Genomic DNA, 26,879 nt, shown 5'->3' with positions numbered 1-26,879 from the left:
ACCCAGAAATAACTGGCCATGTAACCTTGAGCAATTTACTTAACCCAGTTTAAAAAAAAAAAAAAAAAAAAAGACAGGTGAAAGCACTTTGTAAAGCAGGAATAGAGGGCTGCCCAAGGCCACAGTAATATCCTCACTCTTGTCAGGAATTTGCCCCACCTCCTGTGGGGTATAACTGAAATGTTAAAGGTAGAGGAGTTAAAGAATATTCAACATTCCGAGTTCAGCTGCTTCATCTGGCCCATGGCATGTAATTCCCTCAACAGTGAGTGCCTAATCAATGGCTGCTGCTATCAGCACTGAAATGACAAACGAAGGCCCAAAATCACCAAGTAAATGATGCCCTTGCCCACTGGGTCACTTCTGGCATCTGCACGTGCCCTTGGCAGGGGCCGTGGCCCTGATACCACAGGCCTCCATTTCTAACTCTGCTGGACATCTCCGGCCCTCAGACTGCACTTCCTGCTGACACCACCACCATCTTTGCAAAAGGACTGTCCAACTCTGCCTTCTCTAGCACCCACACCTAACTTTAACCTTCTTCAGGTCCTCATTACTTCTATCAGGAATATCATCAGCTTCTTACTGCACAGCCCACACCCAGCCCCTCCTTCACTCAGTGGCCAGACTCTACCATGACAAAAGAGAGCAAACAGAGTGGCAGGGGCTCCCAGTCTCCTGTGCACCCCAAGGAGATCGCCTTCTCTAAAAATCAGGAACAAGAGTCTGCATTTAGATGGTCTTTTCCATATCTTTTACATACATAGTGAAGGTTCTGGGATTTAAAAAGCCTGAAGGAACCTCCTGGAGGCAGGCAGAGAGGATTTCAATGGTTCTGTGGCTAAAGAAGGTTAAGTGACCTGTCTGTGATCACACGGTGTCTGAAGCAGGGCCAGGCCTTGGGTCCTGTCTCAACTCAGTCTCATCTCTACATTAGAAACTTCTTTTCTGAACGTCTCCCCTACTGGCATCGAGCTCCAAGGCCAAGCTGATGCTGGGCCTCCCTCTCCCCTCTGGCCACCTTTCCTACAGCCCTCCATCTCTTCTTCCTTTGCCCCTAAACATGTTCACCTTGCAGCACAGGTGATGCACACATTTTTCATATACTTCCAGAGGACTTGAACCCTGCACTCTTGTGGACTGATGCAGACTCAAGTCATCTCAAGGTATCTATCTAGGTGGGTCTTTTGAATGATTAAAATCAGAACATGATGAGGTCTGACTCTGAAAATCCTACCTCTAAGCACCCCAAGTCAACTGCTTGGTGGTCTGGGGGTTCCCCTCTATCCCTAGGTCTTATTTCCATCAAGGCCAGTACTCTAAGAAAGCAAAACTTATCCAAAGGCCATCGCTGCCCTTGGGGAGCTTCCCTCAGGCAGCTGCCTTTCAAAGCTTATGAATGTACAGCACATTCTTTCAAATATCATTGGAAACAGCAGATCCTCAGTTTCTAGACTGACATTAGATGTTTGGAAATGGTCAAACTTGTTCCAAGCCACAGATGCTGAATAAGATGAGTGGGCATCATAGTTTAGAGTCCAAAGAAAGACATGGCCACAACGCCACAAGACCAAAGTAATGATTATGAAAAGTTCTCCAAATATTTTGACAATGGCAGGATCACCACAAAAAGATGCCTAAAGGAAATGACTTTAAAGGGGATTAAAAAAACCCAAAACTTTTAATTTATAATCCCACCATAAATGGTGAATGGGAAAAAAAAGAAGAGTTCTTTGCTTCTAAAAAATATATGTATCATAAATGTTGATGGTCAATGGAGACGGCGCATAATTGTCAACAAAATGGCCAGATTCATTGTTAATTCATATTTCTCTCCCAGAAGTTCACTTATACAAGTATGTGAGTGTATCAAAGCCCGATGATACATGTCAACACCTTTACAAGTACCCCCTAGCTAATTCTACTTTGATTGAGAATATAAATGGGATTTTATTTCTGTACAACAGCAGTGAGGTGATAGCCTGTTTTCTGCTCAGATAGACTCCATCAATGTTTATCATTTCAAAGACAAACAGCTTGACCGTGACATCACTGAAAGCAACATGTGAGTGGTGTTTTTACTTAGGAAAAGCGATCTGGCTGGCAGAGGGTCTGAGTGAGGCCGTTGAGGCACGGCTGCCATGTCAAGCAGACTTCAGGATTGAACAGTGCCACGGAAGGGAAAAATGCAAAGAGAGTCATTATAATTAAAGCTTCTACTCTTCACAGTGTAATAACTGTTGAACAATTCTTGAAGGGTAAATATACTCTTTCCCCCCACCCCCAGCCACCAAGAATTTAATATGTATCACTGAACATGTGCAAAGATTACAGTAAATTGCTTCAGAAACGCAAATTATTGCAATCAGCATCTTGTTTTCTAGTTCTAAATTCAAAGGCAAACTATTTAAAATGAGTGCTAACTCCTACTATTCTCACAGCCCCAATTCCAAAAAAACTTATTTTCAGATGGACGATGCCAAAATTAGCCAAGAGATGCCTGTGAAATCCAATCGAGGTTGACAAGCCCAAAAGAGTTTAAAAATCAACACAATTTTTAAAAGTGGCCACCCTCACTGTAAAAATAGCCCAGAGCTCAGGAGTCTATGAAAATCCAAACAGCTCCATTTCCAGATCGACCCGCATGGGGCCCTTTCCAGGAAAGGTGGGACAGATACCTGGATAGAAAGGCCATCAGTGTCCCGATTATCTCTAGGACATCTGTGGAGTCCAATGGAGACACACTGATGATTTGCTCCTTCTGTGTCCAGATGAACTGGGAGGCACTGATGATAGGAAGTATACTCTTAAAATCTAAACCAGACAAAATTAAGAGACCAGAGAGAGGAAAATCCCTCGGAGTGTCTGTTGTTTGCCATGGGAGCTACAGTCTGCTGCATGCAGTTGATTGTAATCTTGTCCACTTGAGTGTGAAGATCACTAACTTCTGAGTACAGACCCCTGCCCAGTGACACACTGCTTTCAACCAGATTGAATGACTGTCCTGAATTCTGCCAGCAGCTCTTTTGGAGCTGATGCCTATGCAGAGAAAGCTGGTAGCTAACTTGCTTGCTTTAAGGGTCTTTTTGCCTCAGTTTCCTCTTCTGTAAAGTGAGCTGGAAAAGAAAATAGCAAACCACTCTAGGATCTTTGCCAAGAAAACCCCAAACGGGGTCATGAAGAGTTAGATGTAACTGAAATGACTGAACAACAACAATGGAGGAAGGAAGGCCCTGGGGGGTGAGGAGGGTGAAGTGAAATGCTTGTTCACTTTAAAAATTAATTTTAAAAAGACAGACTCATTCACTCCTCCCAGCCTCAGATCCTACTTGCAGAACTGTCTTACAGTCAACTACCCATAACCACATGAGTTGACCAGACTAATCTTTAATTGAAACTTAAACAGGTAAACTCCTCACATGTTCATCCTCTACATGAGTCAAGAGGCTGAAAGCTCCCATTGTCAGGCCTATCTCAGGCAGGAGCCCACTCGGCCCTACACACCTCATGGGGTGGCTCCCTACTGTAACAAAGTCAAAGGTCTGGGTCCCCTCCTCCCACAAAAAGTATTCCACGCAGGAGCAATTATGGGGACCTGCTCCTCCATGCACTGTGTGAACAAAGTACAAAGACTTACCACTGGCCAGCCTTGAAAGTAAAATCTTTATTGGCGACCAGCAAACGGAGCCTCCGGACAGTTTCAGATTCATCAATAAGCCCACACACTTTAGCGGGAGACACAATCTAAAACAGGAAAAATGTACTGTGATTGTTATATTGACAAGCCACATACAAAAACTCCCCCTAACTTCTGTGGGCAGAACACCACATGGGATGTCAATTTAGAAAATCAGTGCGACTGCTTCTCCAAGATAATTCTACAGGAGCAAACCCAAAGAAAGATGGCCACACAATTTGTCTACAAAGAAAATCCAGAAAGTCTTTATGGGAAGCAAACTATCGGACTAGTTTAATCTGATTTTGATATTGGGCTTTGCCCTCCTAACACCCAATAACCACTAAACTTTGAAATTCTAACCAATATATGTCTGACGCCCAGGACTGATTTTTTAAAATCCCAGCACTTAGAGAGACACTTGGTCTCCGCAGGTCTCACAGGGCACTAAGGAGGTGCCAATCATCTCGCTGGTGAGTGACTGGATTGGACTGTCCTCTAACACTTCTAGCAAAGGAGGTGAAGGTAAAGTTTACGTCACTCCACTTTGGCCCTAGAACCAACAATCATCTGGGTCCAGTCAGTGCCTCAGTCATGTACTCAGCTGTGACACAGCCTTGCCTTGAAGATCTCAAACAGACAGGGGATGGGGACTCCAGCCCTCCCAGGACAGCCCCTTCCCCTCTTACCATCAGGAAGTTTGGCTTTACTTGGAGCCCAAAGGCTTCTTGGCAGTTTTTACCCATTACTTCTGACTCTGCCCACAGAGGCCTAATCTCTCTTTTATGTGACAATCCTAGAAATACTGGATGACTGCCATAATGTAGTCCCTAAGTATTTATCTGTTTGTGCTTGCCTGGCCCAATTGCCTCTTCCCCTTGTTCGTTCTATGAAGAATGAACTGTTCACTTACTAGAAGGATATAAAATCCTTCAGGCCATTAAAATCTATTTCTACAGTCAACCGAGACAAAAGGTGATGGGGTACAGGCTCTGGGAACCCCCTAGAACTCTCCTGGAACCTCCCCACTTGCCCAAGGCCATAAACCTTTCATTATAAGGAGGCCCAAATCTTTTTTTTTTTTTTGAGCAATCGGGGTTAAGTAACTTGCTCAAGGTTACATGGCCAGTTATTTCTGGGTGTGGTGCTGAGTGTCTTAACCCGGGATTAGATCCCCAGGTCATCCTGACACCGATGCTCTTACTTGCTGTGCTACCTGGCCGCCCCCCAAATCTCTTTTACTCTTAACCTAGGCCGGCCCTCTATGGCTCCCCCCGCCCCCACTCTAGATCCTCCAAACTATCCAGGGCAGGGCATCGGTTCTCCTTCAACTAGCCCATCTCCAGGTAGCTTCCCGCTATTTCCCACTCTTAATCTCTTATTACTCCAGTCGGACCTCATCTGACTCCTCCGCTAGACCACACCTAGAGCCCTCCCACAATCTTTCCTGAGAACCCTGTTGTGAGAGAGTGAAAGAGTGTGAGTGAGAGTGAGTTCAACAAAGGCTACTTCTATCCATCTTCCCTCCTGGCAACAGTATAATTCTAACTGCAAGAGAATATTATCTTTTAAAGTCCCCCAAACAGGCCACATATTGAGGCGAACTTTTGGGAAATTAAGGGAAGATCTGGGAGTAAGCCTCGAAAAACAAACAAGACAAAAAAAAACCACCACAAAAAGGTACCTGAAGTTTTCCCAATTCCCTAGTGCCAAGAGAATTGAAAAAATCTGGCTTACACTTCCAGATGGGGCATCTGTCCTTGTCCTCCATTCTTCAGAAGCTGTGTCCATGTCCATGTCCTCCAACATAACCAAACTGGATGGAGAATCTGAAAGTGTCAGGCTGAGTAGGAGACAGCCTCTTAGCGGTCTAACCTAATGAGACCTGAGAGATCAGGCCCAAAAAGCACCTCTAAGGTACTTGGAGAGCAAGAAGGGAATAGGTGGAGGTTTACATACCTTCCAGTCCTGGCTGGAGAAGAACTTAAGATTAACAGTGTTTTCCAGGATCAGGGAACCATAAAATGTTGAGGTTTAAGGTTTGGGGTGTAAGACCCCAAAATACCAACACGCTGGATCCTGCCAAATGAATTCGACTCAAGTCTTCTCTCAGCCAAAGTAAAGCAAAGTTTATTAAAGGTTCGCCACAATGGGTAGACTCTTAAGGAGCCTAGGTATTTGTGATGCTTGTATTCAAGCAGGCAGAATAATCTGACACAGGGCAAGTCTATGCTATGCCCTATAAAATTCTGCACTCCTTCAAGGAGGCAAGAATGGAGCTTATATACAGAAAGACTGTGGGAGGAGTCTAGAGGAGGGGTTTGGGGAGGGTCTTCAGGAGGAGTCAGATGAGGCCAGACTCTAGTAATGAGAGATTAAGGGTGGATAATAGGTGAAGGCTACTAGGAGATGGGCTAGGCTAGTCTAAGGGTAACAGATTTTACCATAGATATTTTGGGAGGGTGGGGAGCAGCTGGACAATGGAGGGCCAGGCTAGGTTGAGTAAAAGAGATTTGGGTCTAGTTGTCATGAAAGGCTTATGGCCTCAGGCAAGTGGAAAGATTCAAGGAGAATTCAAGGGGGTTCCCAGAGCCTGTGCCCCATCAAAGGTAGCTTAATGCAGGTACAGACAGTTCTTAACTTACAGAGTTCCAAAATGCGCTTTTAAGCTGGCAATTTGACATTATGCCACACAATTATCAATGGTGGACCAGACAATGTCCACAGCTCACAAAGCAGCTTTACCCTTGGCCCATCCTCCCCGCCCCCATCCTCCTCTTCCTTAGTACCTCCCACCATGGAAATGGCTTTCTCCATCTAGACCTCAGAAACCTCTCACACTGGTAACGCGAGAACGCATGTTGCGGCCTTTCCTCTGGTGCTTCTTCCTACCCCTGAACGTCCCGTGGGCATCACTTTACAATTTGGCTTATGCCAATAACTCCCGAAACTACCTTCTCAACCTTGGCCTTTTCACCTGACCTCCAGTGCCAAACTCCCAACTTCCTGCTGGCCTTTTCCACTCCTGTGTATTTCTGGAACTTGACACTTAACACAACTAAAAACTCAGCCTGGTCACCCACACCCAAAGCATCAAAGCTGACTTTGTTTCCCCTCTTCTTCACCCCTCAAAGTCGAGGGCTGCAGAGACTTGGCAAGTCCTCTCCTTCTCCATTCTCATGGTTCCCACCCTCACTGGGTGGGTAACTCGATTTTATCATAGTTAAATTTGCTAATGCAAATCTTACCAGCCCTTTATCTATGAGGACAATCTCCTCCTCATTCAAGTCACAAGATTAATTTGCTTAAAATCCCACTCCAGTAGCTGTGGGGGGTGGGCAGAGCACACAGCGATGGGGGTTGTGGAGGTCAGGTCAGGGAGACCAGAACCTAAGTCCAAATCTAGCCTCACACAGAGTCTAGCTGTGTGACCTTGGGCAAATCCCCTAATCTCTTTCGGACTTAGTTGCCTCAACTGTAAAATGGGGAGAATGCTAGTATGTACCACCTAGAGTTGTTGGGAGGTTCAAATGGGCAGATATTTGTAAAGTACTTAGGCTGCTGTCCAGGAGGCATTTACTACATGCTTGTTACTTCCCCCTCACTACCTGACTAGATGACAAGTTCCCAGAGGAAGGGCCACATACACTCTGTTTAGCTGTCTGCTTACCAATATATGGTGCTTTATAGAAAGGAAGTGATTGACATATTTATGTTGAATGAAAACTTCAGTAAAAACTTGAAAGTTAGTTCCCAGAATAAGACGAAGTGGCAGAAATGGAAGGTCTCCCTAGTTTTTTTAAGAGTAAAGAAAATTGGGTTATTATGAATATTTGACAACTCGGGGAATAGGAAGGGGGAGAAATACTTGTCTAAGTTGTTATTCTGAGGAATACGAATTTTCTCTTATTTCCAGCATATTTGATTTTTAAAAATCCAAACACAAAGAGAGCAAATGAAAAGCATCACAGGAACTTCCACAATGTAATTCCTCTCCCCTGGAAGAAAATGCTTACTTTATTAATACTGATACCACTAATTTTCAGTAATAGTAACCTTAAAAAATAGACCTGGCACATGTGCTATTTCATTTTAAAATGCTTAACTTCTATCTGTCAACATTATTTCAAAGTTTAAAGATAAGAAATTCTAAGCCTACACAGCACAGGCACTTGCGTAGCAAGGGAAATCAAAGTATAGTCCACGGTATAAAAGAAAGATCTCTCCACATACAAATAAAAATTCACTGTGCAAATTCGCTACAATTCCTAAGAACTCTTTGACGTGAAATAGCATTTTGCTAAAATCCCAATATGTACTACAGCAATTTTGAAGAAAAAGCCATCTAAGTACTATGCAACCATCAACTTTTCATTTGATTGTGGGAGCTGGGGATGACCAAACATTCTCCAAGGGATCACATGGCTTACTGTAGCCTTTGGCCTGCTGCTGTAGGTTGGAACAGGAGACCAAGAAAAGGGACAGGAAACACCCTACCATGCACTGAATGACCAGGCAGAGGCCTCCTCCTGAAGTACAACCATGTTTGTGATGTACCAAGAACCAAGGGCTGGGCTTGGTGACATAATCTGCCTGGCCATGCTTCTTCTAATTATTAAGCAAGTAAATATGGGAATTCTTTTCCAATTTTTCCTAAAATGCTCTATAATCTAAGCCTTCTTATGTGCTATTATTTCTTTGTTTTGTTTGGAAAAGCAAACATTTTTGATGACAGAAACAACTCCAATTCTGATGTTTGGGCTTACTTTCATGCTTAATGATCAAAAGATTTAGAAACTGAGGCTTTAACCAGACACGCTGTAACTTAACACACATGGCAGGAAAGGAATTTCTCCATGAATTAACATTTAGACACTTCTACTGTCCAGTAAAACAATGATTGTGCCAACTTATGTGAGTATACATACTCATTAAAGCTTTAATAGTATCAGCATTTAAATATATATATATATATATACACATATATAATTCTACTGAATAAACACAGATGGTTTTGAAGTTACTAACTACTGATGTGAGGCTCTGACTGGGAAATGGGTCTTGGTACAGGGAATATACTTTCTCCCCTCCCTCCCGTTATTTCCCCAGCTTAAAATCACAGGCAAAAAAACCCAAACAGGAATACAAATAATTTTTTAATGCAATGCTACTGTAGGAAAATAAATCTAACAATGGGAATAGGATCATGAGAAATTTAAAATATGATTTTTATACAAGTAATATAGTCACCTAGAGAAACACCTAGTGATCTTGTGTGACGTAGAAACCCTCTCAGAATCACGACTTTATCTTTTTCAGGGGCTCAGGCCTTTTACTACAATGAAGGCAAATGATGGCTTAGAAGGCCATGAAAGGTACCTTGCCATCAGTGTATATGACCTATTCAAAGGCTGCAGCAATAATTTTTGATTCCTCCCAAAAATATTTATGCATGACCTGAAGTGGGGAAAAAACATGACTTTCAGATGATGGGATTTTCTGAGTTAGCCAAAGCATCATCTGTTGACAGTCTTAGGTTTTGACAAACCTAATAATAAACTTAAAATGTGTAATTAAATAATAATTAAAATATATAATTATCACTAGAATAAAGGAGCTGGAAGATTCTTTAGAGGATCTAGCCTAACGCCCTCACTCGAGATGAAGTGAGGCCCAGGGAGTTTAAACACCACGCCAAGAGCTCGCTGGTAACTGAGCTCACCGTGAGCAGAGATCGCCTTCTTTGGCATGGTCAGCTCCAAAGCTGACAGCACACGGCTATCTGACACGTAGCACGCACTTAGATATAGCTCACATTCACTGATGTGGCTCATACCTGTTCACAATTCAATTCAACCAACATTATTAAGTGCTTAGCTATGTGCTAGTCCCTGAGAGTACAAAGGAAAAGGACCCCCAATAGTCCTTGCCTTCCTAGTGCTTACATTCCATTGGGCAGATATAAAAGGATTCCAGAATTGAGAACTGAGGGGGCCCGGGAAGTTCTGCTGGCCTGTGCCAGGCTTGGAGGCAGACATGTGAGGGCAGAGGAGATGGGGCTCTATGGACGGGAATACCTCTGGGTGCCAAGCTGTGGAGGATCTCCAGTGTCACAGGAAGACCCTGAAGACTTGGGAGAGGAGGGAAGGGGGATGGTCAGACATTAGTAACATCAGTACAGAAGCAGGTGGGAGGACAGTCAGGATGCCACTGGAGGAATCCCAGGGACAGGCGTGTGGGCCTTTGGTAGAGGCTGTGTAAGAAGAGAAGACACAGACAGGAGAGATGTTAGGGGCCTAGATCTGACTGGACCTAAGCCTGAAGAGCGAACAAAAGCCAAGCACAATAACAATTGGTAGCATTTACGTGGCATTTTGTTTGAGAAGGCTTTTACAAATACTGTCTCATTTGATCCTCAAAACCCTCGAGGTAGGTACCATTACCCTCATTTTACAGAAGAGGAGACTGAGGTAGAAGTGACTTGCCTAAGGTCACACAGCAGTCCCTGAACTCAGGCTTTCCTGACTCGAGGGTCAGTGCTGTCTCATATAGCTCCAATCCAACAAAGATTGATTAGTGTGGAGGAGAGATGGGAGGAAAGATACGAATTTCACTCTGTATGTGCTAAGTCTGAGATGGCAATGGGACATCTAGCAAGCAGCTGGTAATTCAGAGTTCAGGAGACACATTAAGATGGACGTGTGGATTTAGAAGTTTTCTCTCCAGAGAAACAACTGAATTCATGGAGCGTCCAGGACAGAGCCCTGGGGGACACCCACACTCAGTGGGGGAGGCAGGTCATTCAGAAGAGGAAACTGGGAAAGTGTCACAGAAGTCAAAGCAGGAAGAGTTTGGGGGAGGGGGGAGGAGAAGGAAGGAACGGGGTGGGGGGAAGCTGTCAAGAAGTCAAGCAGAATGAAGCCTGAGAAAAGGCCACAGGGAGGCCATCTAAATCAGCCAAAGCCCCTGAGATGGGGGGCAGCCAGCTAAGAGCTCCTAACTTTCCCCTCAGATCGAAGCCCAAGACAACTTGGGAGGTCGGCAGCAGTGGTCCGTGAGATCAGGTGGGGGCTAGCCCAGAACACAGGCGGTGGCATCAGTGGTGGCAGCACTGATGATGTCAGCCGTACCAGCCATGCCATGGTCTTGGAGGTGGCAGCAGCAGCAGCAGTACTTTGGGAGCTCCCAGACCAGAGATGGCGAGGGGGTTGAACAACTGGTCAGAAAGGGATTACAGGGAACCCCTGGGCTAGCACTGGACGTTGGCTGGCATCTCTACCTCTGGGTCAAAGGCCCAGGGTGGAGAGGAGCTCTTGTGGTCCCAAGGGTACAGGGGCCATGAAGAGCAGTGCTGATTGCAAGCCCAAGGGAGCATGGGCCCTTCCTGGGTAAAGATCAGAGCACAGACCAGAAAAGCAGTAACTACACTTCTCCCCAGATCACGCCCACTTCGGAAGCACCAAAAATGTGCAGGCCCCCAGAACTATCTTTGAAAACAGTAGCATGGAAAAGCCTGAAGCCTGGGACAGTGCCTCCCCACCCCTAGGTGAGCAGAGCCCAACTTTAACACAGAGGTCAAAGTGAAGAAATGAGCTGAAAAAATGAGCAAACAACAATAAAGAACTCAACACATAAAAAACTATGATGATGATAGGGCTGACGGAGACAAACTCAGGAGAAAACAATGTCAAAACAGTTATAAGCAAATCCTCTAAGAAAAAAAAAAGTGAATTGGATAGAAGCCCAACAAGAATTTCTGGAAGACTGTAACAGCAAGCACCCTAGCATGCCCAGGATGGCTGCTAGCACAAGTTCTTTGATCTGCTTTTCTAAAGAAAGACAACTTTAAAGGGGTCAGCAAACTTACTTTAATTACATATATACACACATGAGCACACGTGTGCACACGCACACACATACAAATAAAATTCACTTAGTTCAGGGGGCAGTGTCAGCACCCTGAACTTCAGAGAAAACGCAAACAGAAATAATAGTATAAAGACCAACAGACACGGCTTCTGACCATCTGACCAAATAATACAAAATGTCACAAGTGAACAGACAGATCCAACCATCTGACCATTACATACACACACACATAGTCTCATCTGGCCAAATCACTTGAACACTCTTCCCATAAGAAAGCCCCAAAGCAAAATGCTAATCTTGGAGAATATATATCCTTCCAGGTCAGAGGGCATCACAACCCTTGTGACCCACTGCTGTGGGTCTTCCAGAAAAACAAGCCTCTCCTAATCAAGCTTCTCTTGTTGGGCTCCATGAGAGGCCTATTAACAGGCATGGGTGGGGAAGATCTTCAACTCTCATTATAAAGACCCAAAGAATGATTTTAAAAATCAAGTAAGAATGGTAGAGGAAAAACTGGGAAAAGAAATGAGAGTGAAAAAATTATGAAGAGAGAATTAATAGCCTGGTAAAAGAGGCACAAAAATGTAATGCAGGAAAATAACACCTTAAAAAAACAGAATGGGTCAGCTCCCACATTAAAGGAACAGATGGCTGGAATACGATACTCCAGAAGGCAAAGGAACCAGGATTACAACCTTCCCAGAAAAATTCCCTGTATAATTCTTCAGGAAAAAACATGGACATTTAATGAAGACGACTTTCAAGCATTCCTGATGATAAGATCAGAGCTGAACAGTAAATATGACATTCAACACAAATTCCCTGAGCCTTTGTAGCTTAGGTTTTATGATTATTTTTTCAATCTTTGCTGTAAGATGAGATAACGACACTTAATATGGACTTGCATACAATTTGTCTAGTCATTCATCCAAGCCCTAAACATGCAACCTGCTTTATAAATGAATGTTTCCTTGCATGTGACCCTCCAATAATTGTACCCCTGTGATTTGGGGCCAATCACTAACACCTTCTTGGAGCCTGCCCTGCTAAGTGATGGGCCTACGCTACAAGAGGACCCTCCAACTCCTCAGGACAGAGGGTGCTCCCTCTGGCCCCTTTTCTGCCAAGAACCTTGCCTAATCTCCCAGTGAAATATTTTTCTTGCTTAAATAATTCTTAATTCATAAGAATATTTCATTTCCTCCCTTTGATTCATAATCTCCTCGAGATATTTAGGTTATCACAACCTTTCTGTTATTTGGACTATAAAAAGTACTTTCAGTATGAAAACATAAGCAGGCAAATGTCAGTTCCAAAGCTCTATTTTCCCATAAAAGCATACATTTTAGATGCTGGGCACAAATAACAGAATATAAATCAACTCCTAAAGTACACATCCCATGCGTTTTTAAGCTAATCTCTAAGTCTCCACAGAGCCTTTCTCTCCCTCCTCCATCTCGATATGTTCGCACTGTGATGCAGTCCAGGGAGCCCACGTAACCTTCACTCAATAGGCCCCAGACTGACCTCTACAAGTGTGCATGGTCACAACCTCCCAGAGCTGTTTACAATCCACACATAGGAGAACGACCAGCTCTTCATTAGCTTCAAATATAAACTGGCTCTGAAAGGCTTCCTCGCCTGGCCCCAGTCCTAACCAACTCTTCTGTTCCTTCTCTGATGTCAGTAGAAAGTTGAGCTGTGCATTGTGACGACTGACACGCCACTACATCATTCTACCACAATCTAAGCTCCCTGAGGACAGGGATTACGTTTTAGCTAAACTTTTCCCCTGCCCTAGCACACTGTGTGTCTGTACATAGTAGGCCTTTCTGGAACACTGGGGGAAGAAGGTTGAAAGACTCAGCTTTCAGCCAGGCCAATTTTTCTTAAAATGGCCTTGGAGGAGGAAACTTAATCCTATAATGTCCTAACTTCTGGATACTCTGATTCTCAAAACTTTTTGAATTGTACTATTAAGAGTCTGAACTAACTTTCCTTAAGCTTGAGATATAGTTTAGCACCCCCCCCCAACCCCTGACCACCTAATTAACAGCACAGTCAAGGGGCCTTTTTCAAGTCTGAAAAGTATTCACTGAAAATTCTAATTGAACCAGCATTAAAAGAAAAAAAGTGTAACTTAAAACATTAAAAAAAAAAAGTTCATGCCATCACATTAAACTAATTTTCCTCATAATTGGCAAGATTGTCGGCCTTCAAAGAGAGCTAACAAATCTCAGCTTTGCTGATTCAGCAATTTTGGGTTGAACAGGACAAAAATACTTTGCAGATTTTTAAAAAACAGATTTTAAAAAGCCAGAATGAAAGGTGTATGTTCCCATGTCATATGAATCTGGAGCAGCTGAGCTAATGTAATTCAAATTTCCCAAGAAAACTATGGCTTAAGGCTAATCGAAAACATAAAATTTTAGTCCCAAAGCCACTTTCTAAGAGCAGAATTAGATTGAAAAGCGATTCCCCTTTCAAACTGTCCTCTTTTCAGAAAGGAACAGCAACAGGGGACCTGACACAGGGAGTGGTTGAGAGGCATGGCAGCCAAGAGGCCAGACAGCCTTGCTTTCATCACTGGGTGATCTCCGGAGAGTTACTCCTGCAGGGCCTGGGCCTCAGTCTTCTCATCTGAAAAGGGGGGTTGAAGTATGGACTGGAGGACGGGTTAGAAAGAGGGGTTTTCTATAATCCTTCCCCACTCTATATTACAAGAGTTTTCAGATCTCTTCCCATAGTTCCTTCCACTGCATGATCTGGGCTGGACCCATGATTTTATCAGTGGAGGAGCTCCCTGGTGAGCACACTCCCTCTACCAATGCAAACTGGCAACTCAAAAGTCCCCTCTGTGACTCGCACAGACACACAAATCCTTTGATGTACGATGGTGACAGGCAATGGAAAGAGCACTGGACTTAGGGCCGGGGAATGAGGCAAACAGTCTGACAAGCAGAGCACTACATACATGTGCGTGGGGATGGGCAGAGGGATGTGATCTCTTACTATGACTACGACTACAACAAACTTGGTGTTCCTCCCCCATTATATAGAATAACAAAATTTAGTATGTGATAAGTTTTAAAAAAAACTAATGAAAACTTTATTTAAAAATATCAATACTGTCTAACAGTATGGACAGAAGAAAACCACGACCCATGGAAAACGGTTAACCAGATCCAACATTCCATTTTAGATATTCAAGGAAAATGGGGCTACTCACAGAGGGAAAGGGTGAGTGTCCTTCCCATGCCGTGAAAGCCCTTCACAGAGCAGAAAAGCTTTCTAGGGTCTGTCTGAATATGGTGGGAAGTCTGCACTTGGGACAAGGGAAAAGATCTTCTGCTTTGCTTTCTCACAGGCTGGAATGAGAAGTTGTTCTAGAGCAGGAGGGAGAACAAGGATTTTAAGGCCAAGGCTGGTGACAAATCCTCTCACTTCAGATTCTTACTCTGTCCGAGCTCATCCGCAGCCCCATGACAGTTCCCATGTGGCATGCTAGCCCCTGGAGGAGGGCTATCTCACCACACCAGCCTGCCTCTGGCAGGAGGCGAGCACGTGCCCGTGACCTGAACCCACAAGGTCAACAAGCCCTGCCTGCAAGGTTTTCCAGGCTTGTAACGGCACCGAACTTCCAATGCTACCTCCCTGGGTGACCTGGGCAGGTCGCCATCTGCAAAATGTGGGAAGCTGGACTGCCAGCCAGGGTCCCCTTGCAGCTCTGGGTCAATGGTCCTATGTATAGATTGTCTGAACCCCGTTTCATCTGTAAACCAAAGGTCATAATACCTGTTCTTCTCCATAGGGCTGTTTCAAGGGAAGTGCTCTGTAAATCAAAGAGCGACCCAAATATGAGTTATCATTATGCAGACTCATCCGGAAAGGCAACACCAGCACCATACGAGACTTCTCCATACCTCCCTGGAGAAGAAGACAGAACAGCCAGAGCACAACATACAGGTACTGACCTTGTCTCGAAAGAATTCTGCCGTCCTCTCCAAGTGATCGCTCTTCTTCTGGGATTTCATTGTGCTAATTTAATAAGAAGCAAAATCAGAAGTTCACTATGCCTGCCCTTCGGAGAAGCAACAAATCAAGTTAACATGCATGGCAAGGCCATTTGGAAAGAGACCGGGAACAGGGAGACTCTTAAGAAATGACCAGTATACCAGCCCGAAGAGCAGCAGTCATCTTCAGCTCATCGCACCCGAGGGGTGACTGCTCTGGACAAGCTGAGGAGGCTACTGGGCCAGGCCACCAAACAAAAGAAGTCTCACCAGCCTCCACTGTCATGGAGCACACAGGACGTACCAGCTCCCGGTGAAGTGACGCCAGCCTTTGGGCCTCCGTGGTGACAATGCAGCCTGAGGGCAGAACATTCCAGCAGAGCCTCTCAATAAGGGGGACATGACAAAAGCACGAGCCATGGTAGAGCCGGGCAGAGGCCAGAACACTCCGGAAAGCCTAAATTTTAAAAAAAGAAGCAAGGAGGCAGAGGCAGGTTATTCTGCTGGCAGTGGGCCCTGAGCACTTATCACCACAGAAATGAGAGCTTCTTAGACATTCAGTCCTATGGACAAAGGAGGGTTAGGAACTTAAAAAACACCACCACCACACTCTGATAACTCTAAGTGGATATAACTGGCTTCCTCTGGAATCCTAAATGCTTTTATGGATTTAAAAACAACATAAAGGGATCCATAGGTTTCACCAGAAGGCAGAGGGAAGGGTCCAGGACACACCAAAAGGTTAAGAACCTCTGTCAGAAAGTTAATTAACAAGCATGTAGGAGTTCCCACTACATGCCAGGGACTGTGCTCGGCACTGGAGAGACAAAAACAAAAAAATTAAAGACAACCCCTGCTCTGGAGGAATTTATAACAATAATGGCTAACATTTTTAGGATTTAAGATTTACAAAGCACTTTGCATGTATGATTTTGTTCTTATAACAACCCTATAAGGTAGGTACTAGACTCATATGACAGGTAAGGAAACTTGAGACTGAAAGAGATTAAGGTACCAAAACTACTATTTGCCTGAGGAAAGTTTTAAAGTCTGGCCTTCCTGACCCCAACTGAGCTAGCTGTCTGATGATGTAGGAAGATAAAGAAAGGCCTCCTGTGCAAAGTGATGCCCGAGATGCATCTTGAAACAGCCAAAGATCTGATGCGGTGGAAGTGAGGGGGGGCACCAGAGGTACAAGAGCTGGGCAGAACGAAGGTGCAGGGGCAGGAAAGGGGGGACCTGCAACGAGGCGCCAAATGACTAGGGACTTGTCAAGCCGACAGAAGAATTTATAGTCTGTCCTCAATGGAATAAGGAGTGCTGTGAGCCACATGGAGGAAGGGCTAGAGGGGGAGCTACTGGAGGCAGCCCCCTTTCCCCCAACACACACACCGCAGCGGCCCCAATAGTACAGACATGAGGCACCGAGGGAGGACCTGGCCCGGGGATGCCGCAGTGTCAGAGAAGGGCATAGCTGAGAGATGCTACAGAGGGGAGGCCAATAGGCCTAGGCAACAGTGTGAATGGTGGGCTGGGGGAGGGAGGGCCCTGAAGAATAACAGGAAATCCAAAAGAGGCAAAAACCATGAGTTGGGTGAGGAGTCATGGGACAGCCAGTTAGTTGGAGATGTCTAGGAGGCGGCTGGAGAATGAGCTTGGACCCATTCCATTCTCTGAATCTGAGGACCTCCGAGGGGAAGGGCCCTCAGGGATCACCTGAGACTTCCAAAGTTAAAGAGACTTGCCCAAGGTCACAAAGTAAGTGGCATAGAGAGGATCTGAATCCAGGGACTCTAATTCCAGAGTCAGGATAGTTTCCATGGCAAAACTTTGTGGGAAAAAGTTTATTTTAGGGTTTTTTTCTTCTAAGCCCTATCCCAATATTGCATGAAACTGCATGAAAACATCAGGTGGCCTCCTCAATCCCTAGCCCTTTGCCAAGTCTTCTTCTAAAGCAGAGGAAGCTCTAGTCTAGGAAGCAGGGGTGGCCATCCAGGAGGTACAGGGCCTGCTAAAGAGGCTCGAATCTCTCTCTGCCTACACCTGACTGGGAACTACTCGCCATCTTTGCCTCTTGCAATCTAAAGAATAAATGAAACGCCTAGTCTAAGTCCTCCAGAAAAATCTTGAAAAGCTTTTCAGAAAGCCAGTTTAACTTTCTGGGAGAATAGAAAATCAATGTATTGTGCTTACTATTAATAAAAACACGAACAATAGGTGAACATTTACATTCCCACTTCATGTATTTTACTCGTTCAATATATAATCTTGCTAGAAAAGTCATCTACTTTAGAAATGTGCATTTAGACACAAGAATCTGTTTCTTGTGACTGATGTTAATATGTGAAATAATTAAGAAACATATTCCTTTTTCTTTTAGTAAATTATGAAAATATGATTACTTTTCACCTTACAAATTACTGAAACATTTTTAAAATTAAAAAGCCAGAAATAACAAACTAGCATTTACATGAAAGAAATGGTTCAAATTAATTTTTAAATCTATGAGATTTTAAAACTTTAAATGCTTGAATTTCAATAAGGCCTACAAGATGAGGATCCAATGAAATTTACACTCTAGTTCTAGATGTCAAATTCCTTCCATTTACTATCTATATGACATTAGCTGAGGCACATAACAATCTCCTTTGGCCTCAGTTTCCCCATCAGTAAAATGAGGGGATGGAACTAGATGAAATCTAAGTTCTTTTCCAACTATAAATTTATGATTCTGTGACCCTCTTCAAAAGAGACTGACCCAACAATCCAGACCTGGAAAAAAAAATCGATCAATCAGTGTGCCATTTTTATTAAGCAATGACTAGGTACTGGATGCTGCTAAGTGCTGGGCTTATGCAGAAAAAGCCCTGCCCTCAATGGGCTGCCACATGTCCATAAGAAGGCACATGGAGGATACAGAGGTGGGGGTGGGGCGGCTCTAGGGGCTGGAAGTCCTCTTACTTTAGTTAAAAAAGCTGAATGGACAACAACTCTCTTTGCAATGCCTTAACATCAGTGGAAGGGCTCATTATCCTCCCAAAGGCAGATGATGCAAAATATGACTTCCCCCTTTTACCACCATGGAATATCTGAGGCTCTCAGAGGGGCCTAACCATGGTCACAGCTGGTGTCTGGGGTGAGATTTAAACCCAGGTTTCCAGATCCCAGGTTCTACTCACAGCAGGCTGTCTCATGAAAAATGCCTAGGGCCCAAACTAGTGCATGCAGTGGGGCAGGCAATTACTTATGCACATAGTACTTAGGACAGGCCAATGGAGCTAAAGGACTCTAAAACAAACCCAGAATGGACTGGAGGAAGAGCCCTAAAATGCACAGTGAGAACAACTTTAAAAAGTACTCCTAAGAGTAACATTGTTGACATAAAGACAGCCTTGGAAGCTGAAGATCTGGCTTCAAGTCTTGCCAATGAAACTCACTGGCTGTGACTGGTAAGCTGAAAACATCCACCTTGGCTGGCAGTTTCCTGCACCAGTAAAACCACATTTCCTCTCCCTATTTTATATGTATGTGCAAGGCGTGTGTGTGCACACACACATGCATCAGTCCATCTATCTCTCTACACTTATCCCTTCCACATCACGACTTTCCTCATTGTGGTTTTGATATTATTATGGGTTGGCATAAAAAATTACATGGGAATTCTGGAGGGAGTTTTGCAGAAGCCACAGATGACACAGGAAGGTCAGAACACAAACGAAAACAGAAAAAGCTTAGAAGAAGCTTTAAAGGCATAAAATATAAAATGTACATATAGGATTGTATAACACCAACCCAAATTTTACAATAAAAACCTCATGGAAGAAAAAGAAAAAATTCAAACTTCTTTGGTATGAATGCAAAGCCAAAAAATTTTACACACATTTCCAAATCATGGGGCCACCATGATATGTAAGGAACAACTGCATCTTTCTCCACCCCAAACTGTTTCCTTGTAGGGAAGAACACCCCATCTAAAAAAAACAAACAAACCCAAGTGTTCCCCCACCAGTACAGCATCATGATAACTCTCCTGATTAATTTTCATGGTTTGCTGTAACCCCCTCCCCTTTCTCCCAGCCTCTGCCCCACCCACCCCTTCTCCCAAGCTTTTGCTTTGTTCTTCCAGTTTTCTGGGCCCTGAATTCTCTTCACTCCATTCATTTCCCGGAGACAAAAAGTCAGGCCAGGATGAGAGAAGTGCTATACAAATAGTGAAAAGTCAAAATACTGTTCTACTCAATATTAATTATCAATACAATGGGACATCATGCGGTGATTAAGCTGATGAATGTTCTACTCAACTCAATGGGAAACAAAGAAATGTTCATTTTTTTTAAAGCTGCTTTGCTTTTTTTACTCTAAAACTGTTGTTTTGTTACAACTCCTGTTAACCACAGCGCCACCTACTGGAAAATAACATGGGTTCCCCAAATTGTCTGCTTTTTTGTTTAAGTTTAGTTTTCCAAAGCTTCTATTCGATTGTTTAGAACATGTAATTTTTATTAACATGAAGAATCTTTGGGCACAGGTATGCTAACACTTAGCAGACTACAGATGTGCAATACATCTCAAACTTTCCAAAAATGTTAAAAAATGATCATTTTATTCATTTAATAGGATGCTAGCTGCGTGTATCTGCTCTCATCAACCACCTCATAATTCATTTTAATTATTTAATTTATATCTAATTTAACATTATTTCCCTAGATGTTTAGCAGCTATGTGACCCTGGGCAAGGCACCAGCTGCCTCCCAGAGTGGTTATGAGGGTGAAATGAGGTAATATTTGTAAAGCACTTTGTAAGACCAGCCTTAGTGGCCAGGGGGGCTCTGGTGCCAGAGGACCTGGGTTCCAATTCTGGCTTTGTGTGACCTGGAACAAGTCACTTAACTTCCTTGGGCCTCAGTTTCCTCACCTGTAGAATAAGGAGGCAGGCCTAGACCTTCCTGCTGCCAGAGGTAATACGTTAGCCCCCTGGGCTGTTGCAGTTTCCTAACTGGCTTGCTGGTTTACAATCTCTCCTCTAGCTAGCTGTCAAAATCATCTTCATAAATCAGGTCTGCTTCAGAGTAGCAGGAAAGGCTCTGAGGGTCCCGGGTCCCAGAGTTCCCTCTCCAAAACTGCTGCACATGATACCCTTTCAGACAGGCTGTGCTCTGGTCAAAGGACTATGGGGTCCCCTGATCTCAACACCCATCTTTGATCACAGAATCTAAACAGTTAAAAGGGCTCTTGGGGAGTGATTGATTTGCCTGGCAGCGTGCATCTCTCCTGTTCTCTCTCTTCAGTCATGCCCTGCTCCAAAGCTACCCCCACTGTCATCTCCCCCAGCAAGCGGTCCAACTTGCGCAGCATAAGGAGGGGAGCCCTGTGCGCCTCCGCTTCACCTGGCTCTCGGAGCACGCCATGCCTCCCTCCAAGGGGTCGGTGCAGGCTGCGGGCTATGACATGTACAGCGCCTATGATTATACAATACCAGCCATGGAGAAAGCCATTGTGAAAACAGATATTCAGATCTCTCTTCCTCCTGGATGTTATGGTAGAGTTGCTCCACGTTCTGGCTTGGCTGCAAAACATTTTATAGATGTGGGAGCTGGTGTCATAGATGAAGATTATAGAGGAAATGTTGGTGTTGCGCTATTTAACTTTGGCAAAGAAACATTTGAAGTGAAAAAAGGTGACCGAATTGCGCAGTTGATTTGTGAACAGGTTTTTTATCTAGAACTTGAAGAAGTCCAAGGCCTAGATGACACTGAATGTGGAGCCGGGGGTTTTGGTTTGACTGGTCAGAACTAAAATTATATAAAGAGTAGCTATAGCAGCTTTTCCCTTAAAACAGTTAATAAAAGAATTTCCACTTATGTTTGTGGATTTTTTACTTAATTTTTTTTGTTACATTTTAAGTTCCCTACTGTCTTCCTCTATCCTTTCTCACCCCACGCTAGAAAAGGCCACCATTTGATGCAGATTTATAAATATATATAAAACAACAACAACAAAAAAAGGGCTCTTGGGTGCCCTCTAGTCCAAGGCAGCCCTCCACCATGCAACGAGGGGGGCCTCCAGCTTTGTTGGGAGACATCTGGTAGAGGGGAGTCACTTCTGAGAGCACTAATTACTGGGGACCTTTCCCTCTTGTTCCTAGTGCTAATTCTGAGCTTCTCCCTCTTTCACATCAAATCCCTCCAGCAGTCACTGTGTCCAAACCCTAACTCCAGCCCCTTCAATCAGTTCTCAGGTGGCAAGACCTTGATGCCCGTGACCCTCCTGACTAAAATGTGGTCTGGGAGAGGGCAGAGGACAGCAGGACCAGCACCTCCCTGACCTAGACATTGGGTGGAGTCTGCTTCCTTGTGGGCCAAGTCTGTAGTCTGCTAAAGGCCCAGATCTTCTTCAAATGATCTGCTACCTACACATCTTGTACTTCTGAAATGGACTGTTTTAACCCAAATGTAAGAATGTACAGTCACCTCTTAAACTTCACCCTAAGAACACAGATTCAGAGTTAGAGATTATGGATGTGGGAGTGAGGAAGGCTAGTCTCCAGATCCACACTTAGCGATTAGCTGTGGGACCCTCAACAAGCTGCTTAACCTCTCTGTGCCTCAGTTTTCTCTGATGTAAATAAAGGTGCTGGAACGATGTTCTCCAACACTCCCTCCAGCTCTAAAGCTATGCTCTGATACGTTCCCCTTTTCACAGGCTGACTAGCAAAGTGACCTGCTCAAGGCCAACTCAAGTAAAAAATGGCAGATCCGGGGCTGAAAACAAGGTTCTCTGGCTCTTTCCATTACAGCAATCCAGGCCCAATGCTGAGATTGCTGAGACTTTGGTGGAGCCTTACTCTGTGATACAATTTAACTATCCCTCTAAGGTTTGTGTCCTCTGCCAATGTAAGCATGATATCTATACCTTTATCCAAGTCATACAGGAAAATGACAAATGGCAGACCCACTGCCTGGGTTATTCCACGACAGATCTCTACCCAAGAGACCATCTAATAAGTAAGGGTCTGATGAACTCTTGTGATCTGGTCATTCACCAAGCCTGAAGGCACCTATAGTCTGTCCTCCATTTCTCCACCTAGTCCACAAGAAAGGCAAGAGAAATTTTATCAGATGCTTTGGTAACATCTAGGTAAACTGTATACACAGCACTTTCTTTATCTAACAGGTTAAGAAACCTTGACAAAAAAAGTAAATTAGGCAGTGGCAGAGAACAGAACACTGACCCTGGAGTCAGGAGGACCTGAGTTCAAATCTGGCCTCAGACACTTACTAGCCCTGTGACCTTGGGCAAGTAACTTAACCCCAACTGTCCTGCCTTCCCCCCTCCAAAAAGCAAAATAAATAAATTAGGTTAGTCTAGAAAGACCTGTTCATGTGTTTTAGAGTCTTGCCAAGATTTTCAATTGGCAGCAAGGGTGGAGGGGAATAAAAATAAAAACTTGTTAGTGGAAACCTAAAAAAAATTTTTTTTTGACCAGGAATAGAAGTCAAGTTCAAAGATTGCTATCTCTGCCTTCTTTTGAAAACTGTAATAGCTGCCCTTTAATATTATGGTGTCATTTACAAACTCCAGGATTTTTTCAAAACAATCCTTAATTTAAGAAACATACTGCTTTCCCAACAGACCTGTTCTTCCTAAAAGGTTCCTCCCCATCCAAGAATTCATTCAAGATGGCCCAGTGGGAAGATTTCTTCCTTGACCCCCACCCCCACCCACCCCCACATCCCCTGGGGGAAACCCTTCCTCCCTTTCTCAGTCAGTCAGATTACAGCTTATCAGAACTCAAGGGAGCTGCCTGACTATTCATGACTTAGATGAGGTGGGAGCCACCAACTTGGTCCACAGGCCCTTCAGGCCTCACCAGCAATCCTGCCTCTATACTTTGAACCCTTAGGATTTCTGGCCTTTGGCATCCACACTGTGGCTAGATTTTTATACGGTGTCTTTAAATATGTGAGCAGTGACTGTCTAGCAATTGCTATCTGAATTTCCAAGTGCTTGCCACAGAGCAAACACTTAATACTATTTCATTCATTTATTCTCTGAATCACCTTAATCATTAGTGCTAATTCCCTTCTCAAATTACTTTCTGTTTATTTGTATACATACTGTGTCCTCCCATTACAACTAAGTTTGTTCAGAGCAGGGACTGTTTCATTTTTCTAACTCTAGCATGTGGGCAATGTTTTATACACATAAGGTGTTCTTCCTGAATTGAATGGAAATGACTCCAATTTACTATTAAAGAAAAATAGGAACAATACAAATAATAAGTGAAATTATTGTGGGGAGGGAATCTAGACCAGGGATTTAAAAGAAACATTCTGAACACCAAATAGACATTTCTAATATAAATAGGGGAACAAAAAAGATCGTACATGTCATTGCAAATCTTTATTACGCAGTTTGCTTTTCTTTTTGCTTTTCAAAGCTTCCAGCTTTTCTGTGATTCCTTTTGGCATTTCTTTGGCTATGTTCTATGCGCTTTAAGAAATGCTTCTACTATTTTCATTCTTTTTTTGTTTTTTACTTCCTCATTGTTTTCCTCCTTTTGCTCTGATTATTCTTTCACAACATTACTAATATGGAAATATGATTAATATGATTGTACATGCACAACCTGTATCAGATTGCCTGCTGTCTTGGGGAAGGGGGAGGAAGAAAAATCTGGAACTCAAAATCTTAAAATAGTGAATACTGAAAACTATCTTTAAATGGAACTGGAAAAAAATAAGATACTATTAAGTGGGGAAAAAAAGAAACGCTTTGATTGCCCTCTTCTCTATTCCCTGGAGCAGCCAAGTGGCTCAGTAAGTAAGAGCACCGGCTGGCTCCGGGATGACCTGGGGATCAAATCTGGGCTCAGATACGCAGCACCACACCCAGAAATAACTGGCCGTGTAACCTTGAGCAAGTTACTTAACCCTGATTGCTTTAAAAAAAAAAAAAAAGAAACCCCATTCCCAATCCTCTTCTTCTTTAAACCTACCTCTCCTTCTCCCCCATAGAGAAAAAGAAAAAAACAAAATCCTTTTAACAAATATGCACAGTCAAGTAAAACTTTGGTTGGGTCTGAAAATGTGATGTCTTCTCCATTTTAAAGTTCACCTTTCTATCAGGAAGCAGATAACATGGTCGGCCATCATGAGTCCTCTGGAATTGTACTGTTTGATCGGTCAAGTGATTAAACCATTCTTAACGTGAAAACTCCCTATCACTCATCAAGGCCACCTCCAACTGTCCTGATCTACATCTGGCCAAGGGAGCCTTTGCATAGCCCCCTCCCTCACTTAAATCCAATTCACGTGCAAGTCATGGCATCACCTTCCTGATAACAAGGTCAACCTATCATTGATACAGGTGAGCAACTACTGTGAAATGTGTCTTAGAGCACAGGCCAGTGATATTGAGGTATGAAGTTACTTACCCATGGTCTTACAGCTTATATGGCAGATGCAGGACTCCAACCCGGGTCTTTCTGACTTCAAGGCCAGCCCTGCATCCCCTATGCCACAGTTATAAAATTAACTACTGAGGTTTTAACTCAAAGAGTATTCATGAATTGATCAAAAAGATGCTGATTTACAAGCAAGAACAAAACATATGTACCAGTAAGCTTGAAACATCGAGTGATGTTAGACATTAGGAATATTCTAAGTATAAGCTAGGTTTATACCAGTGAATTAACTGTAGTGTTAATCAAAGTAACACCGAATTCCAACTAACGATCTGGAACTGTTTAGTACTATTTTGCAGATTCCTATAAATGCTTCAAAAAATGGGCTGTAGGATTCAAGTTGCAAGGAATCTTGCTCAACCTCCTCATTTTATAGATGTAAAAACCGAGGCCCCAAGATGTTAGGTGATTTGCCCAATGTCAGAAAGATAAGGTGGAAACAGGGGCTTGAACCCAGGGCTTCTGACTTCCAAACCCATTGCTTTTCCCACTAGACCATGCTCTACAACTTTATAGACAACACCCCCACTCCCCACCACAACTCACTACTCATAAGTAAATCATGGCCTACTTATGCTCAAATATTTTTGCTTGACCACATTTTCCTGGTTATCAGAATGAAGAGCTGAGCCTTTGCTCATGCATAGTTGTAGTGTTAAAACCCCTAGTTCAATATTTTAGCATTTTGCAACCAAAGAAAATGCTAAGATCCCACCAAATTTAAATTACCTTTTGCTCACTGGAAAGGCTACTTATCTCAAAATCCAAAAATTAACTTTGTCTTATTGTAAACGGTTCTTTTCCCTCAGAGGAATAAAGATCCTACCCAGCCTCAGGACAGCTCTGAAATCTGAAGGCTTTGGGTGGGTGGCAAACTCTGGGTCTGGCTCAAGTTTCGTTTTACCCCCGAAGGGGAAGGATGCGCTGCCCCAGAATAAGGGGGGCACGGCTGGCCACTCAGAGGGAGAGCCAGCAGCCCCGGCTGGACTCCCGGAGATGCGGGTCCCAGCCACACGTCCCAAGTTACACAAGAAGCTGGATGCCACCTGAGGGATGTGCGAACGGCTGGTGCCCAAAGTCTACACTCGGGGCTAGGGCGGCACCGCCCACAGCCGCCTGGGGTGCAGGAAGGACGAGCGGGAGGCTGGCCTGGCAGAAGTGGGGTAAAGGTCAGCCCTGGACCCCGAGGCCACTGAGCAGGAGGACGGCTAGGTAACCCCGAGGCCGCGCTGCCCGCGGTCATCTGGGAGTCTCCGCTGGACCACAGTAATCTGGGGTCCGAGTCCCCGCAGCCCCACAGTAATCTGGGGTCCCCAGAGTGGTCTGGGAGTCCCCGCAGCCCCACAGTCATCTAGGAGTCCCCGCAGCATGCAGGAGCAGGTGCCCAATCTGAATGAAGCCCAGGTGTGAGCGCGCACACGAGGATGGATGTTTCCACCACGGGAAGGCCACAGGGGGCGCCCAGGGTCCGGAGCTCGTGCTCGCGTCAGGGACTCACAGAACGAGGAAACCCGAGCCCAAGGTCACCGGCTTCGCCTCCGGGGTCGCCAGGGGACCGAAGGGAGGCGTTTTTGTCCCTCGGGGAGGGAGTAAGCCGCTAGAAGGCTGGAGGAGGTCCGGCGTCGCCAGGACCGGAGACCGCCTGGGGGCCCGTGAGGCGCCGCCCATCATCCCGGGACTCTTGACTTACGTTCGGGGTAAGTTGAGGCAGAGGCAAGATTACGGCCACATCCTTCTTCCACGCCTCCACCAAGCTGCTTCCGTCTCCCCCGAGCCAGGGGTGTAAAAGCCGGCGGAAGTTCTCCGGCACGTGCAATACGCTGGGCGTCGTCTACAGATACCGAAATCCTATTGG

The 26,879-nt window shown here is 44.4% G+C and overlaps 1 protein-coding gene and 1 pseudogene across 4 annotated transcripts in view; one reads left to right on the top strand and one right to left on the bottom strand.

The window, feature by feature from the left end:
* OXNAD1 (oxidoreductase NAD binding domain containing 1) overlaps window positions 1-26,850 on the bottom strand; it is a 46,927-nt gene extending 20,077 nt beyond the window's left edge. The window contains exons 1-5 of one of the 4 annotated variants that reach the window (XM_069088431.1): window positions 26,715-26,822; window positions 24,995-25,072; window positions 15,863-16,015; window positions 15,520-15,583; window positions 3,638-3,744 (exon numbers count right to left, since the gene is read on the bottom strand). In XM_069088431.1, the coding sequence (XP_068944532.1) occupies window positions 3,638-3,744; window positions 15,520-15,583; window positions 15,863-15,978 (287 nt within the window). In that variant the 5' untranslated portion in view covers window positions 15,979-16,015; window positions 24,995-25,072; window positions 26,715-26,822. Of the gene's footprint in view, window positions 1-3,637; window positions 3,745-5,413; window positions 6,020-15,519; window positions 15,584-15,862; window positions 16,016-24,994; window positions 25,073-25,753; window positions 26,693-26,714 lie in introns of those variants that run through there. The other 3 variants (XM_069088430.1, XM_069088432.1, XM_069088433.1) reach the window with 3 other exon arrangements.
* LOC138161447 (deoxyuridine 5'-triphosphate nucleotidohydrolase pseudogene) lies at window positions 20,831-21,419 on the top strand (annotated as a pseudogene).
* Window positions 26,851-26,879: the final 29 nt, after the last annotated feature.

Source organism: Petaurus breviceps, unplaced genomic scaffold (genome assembly GCF_028583685.1).
Source record: "Petaurus breviceps papuanus isolate PSGF00001 unplaced genomic scaffold, PetGlider_PUasm1.0 185, whole genome shotgun sequence".
Lineage (NCBI taxonomy): Eukaryota > Metazoa > Chordata > Mammalia > Diprotodontia > Petauridae > Petaurus > Petaurus breviceps.
Note: the sequence above shows the minus strand (reverse complement) of the source record. Positions and strands in the feature narration are given on the sequence as shown.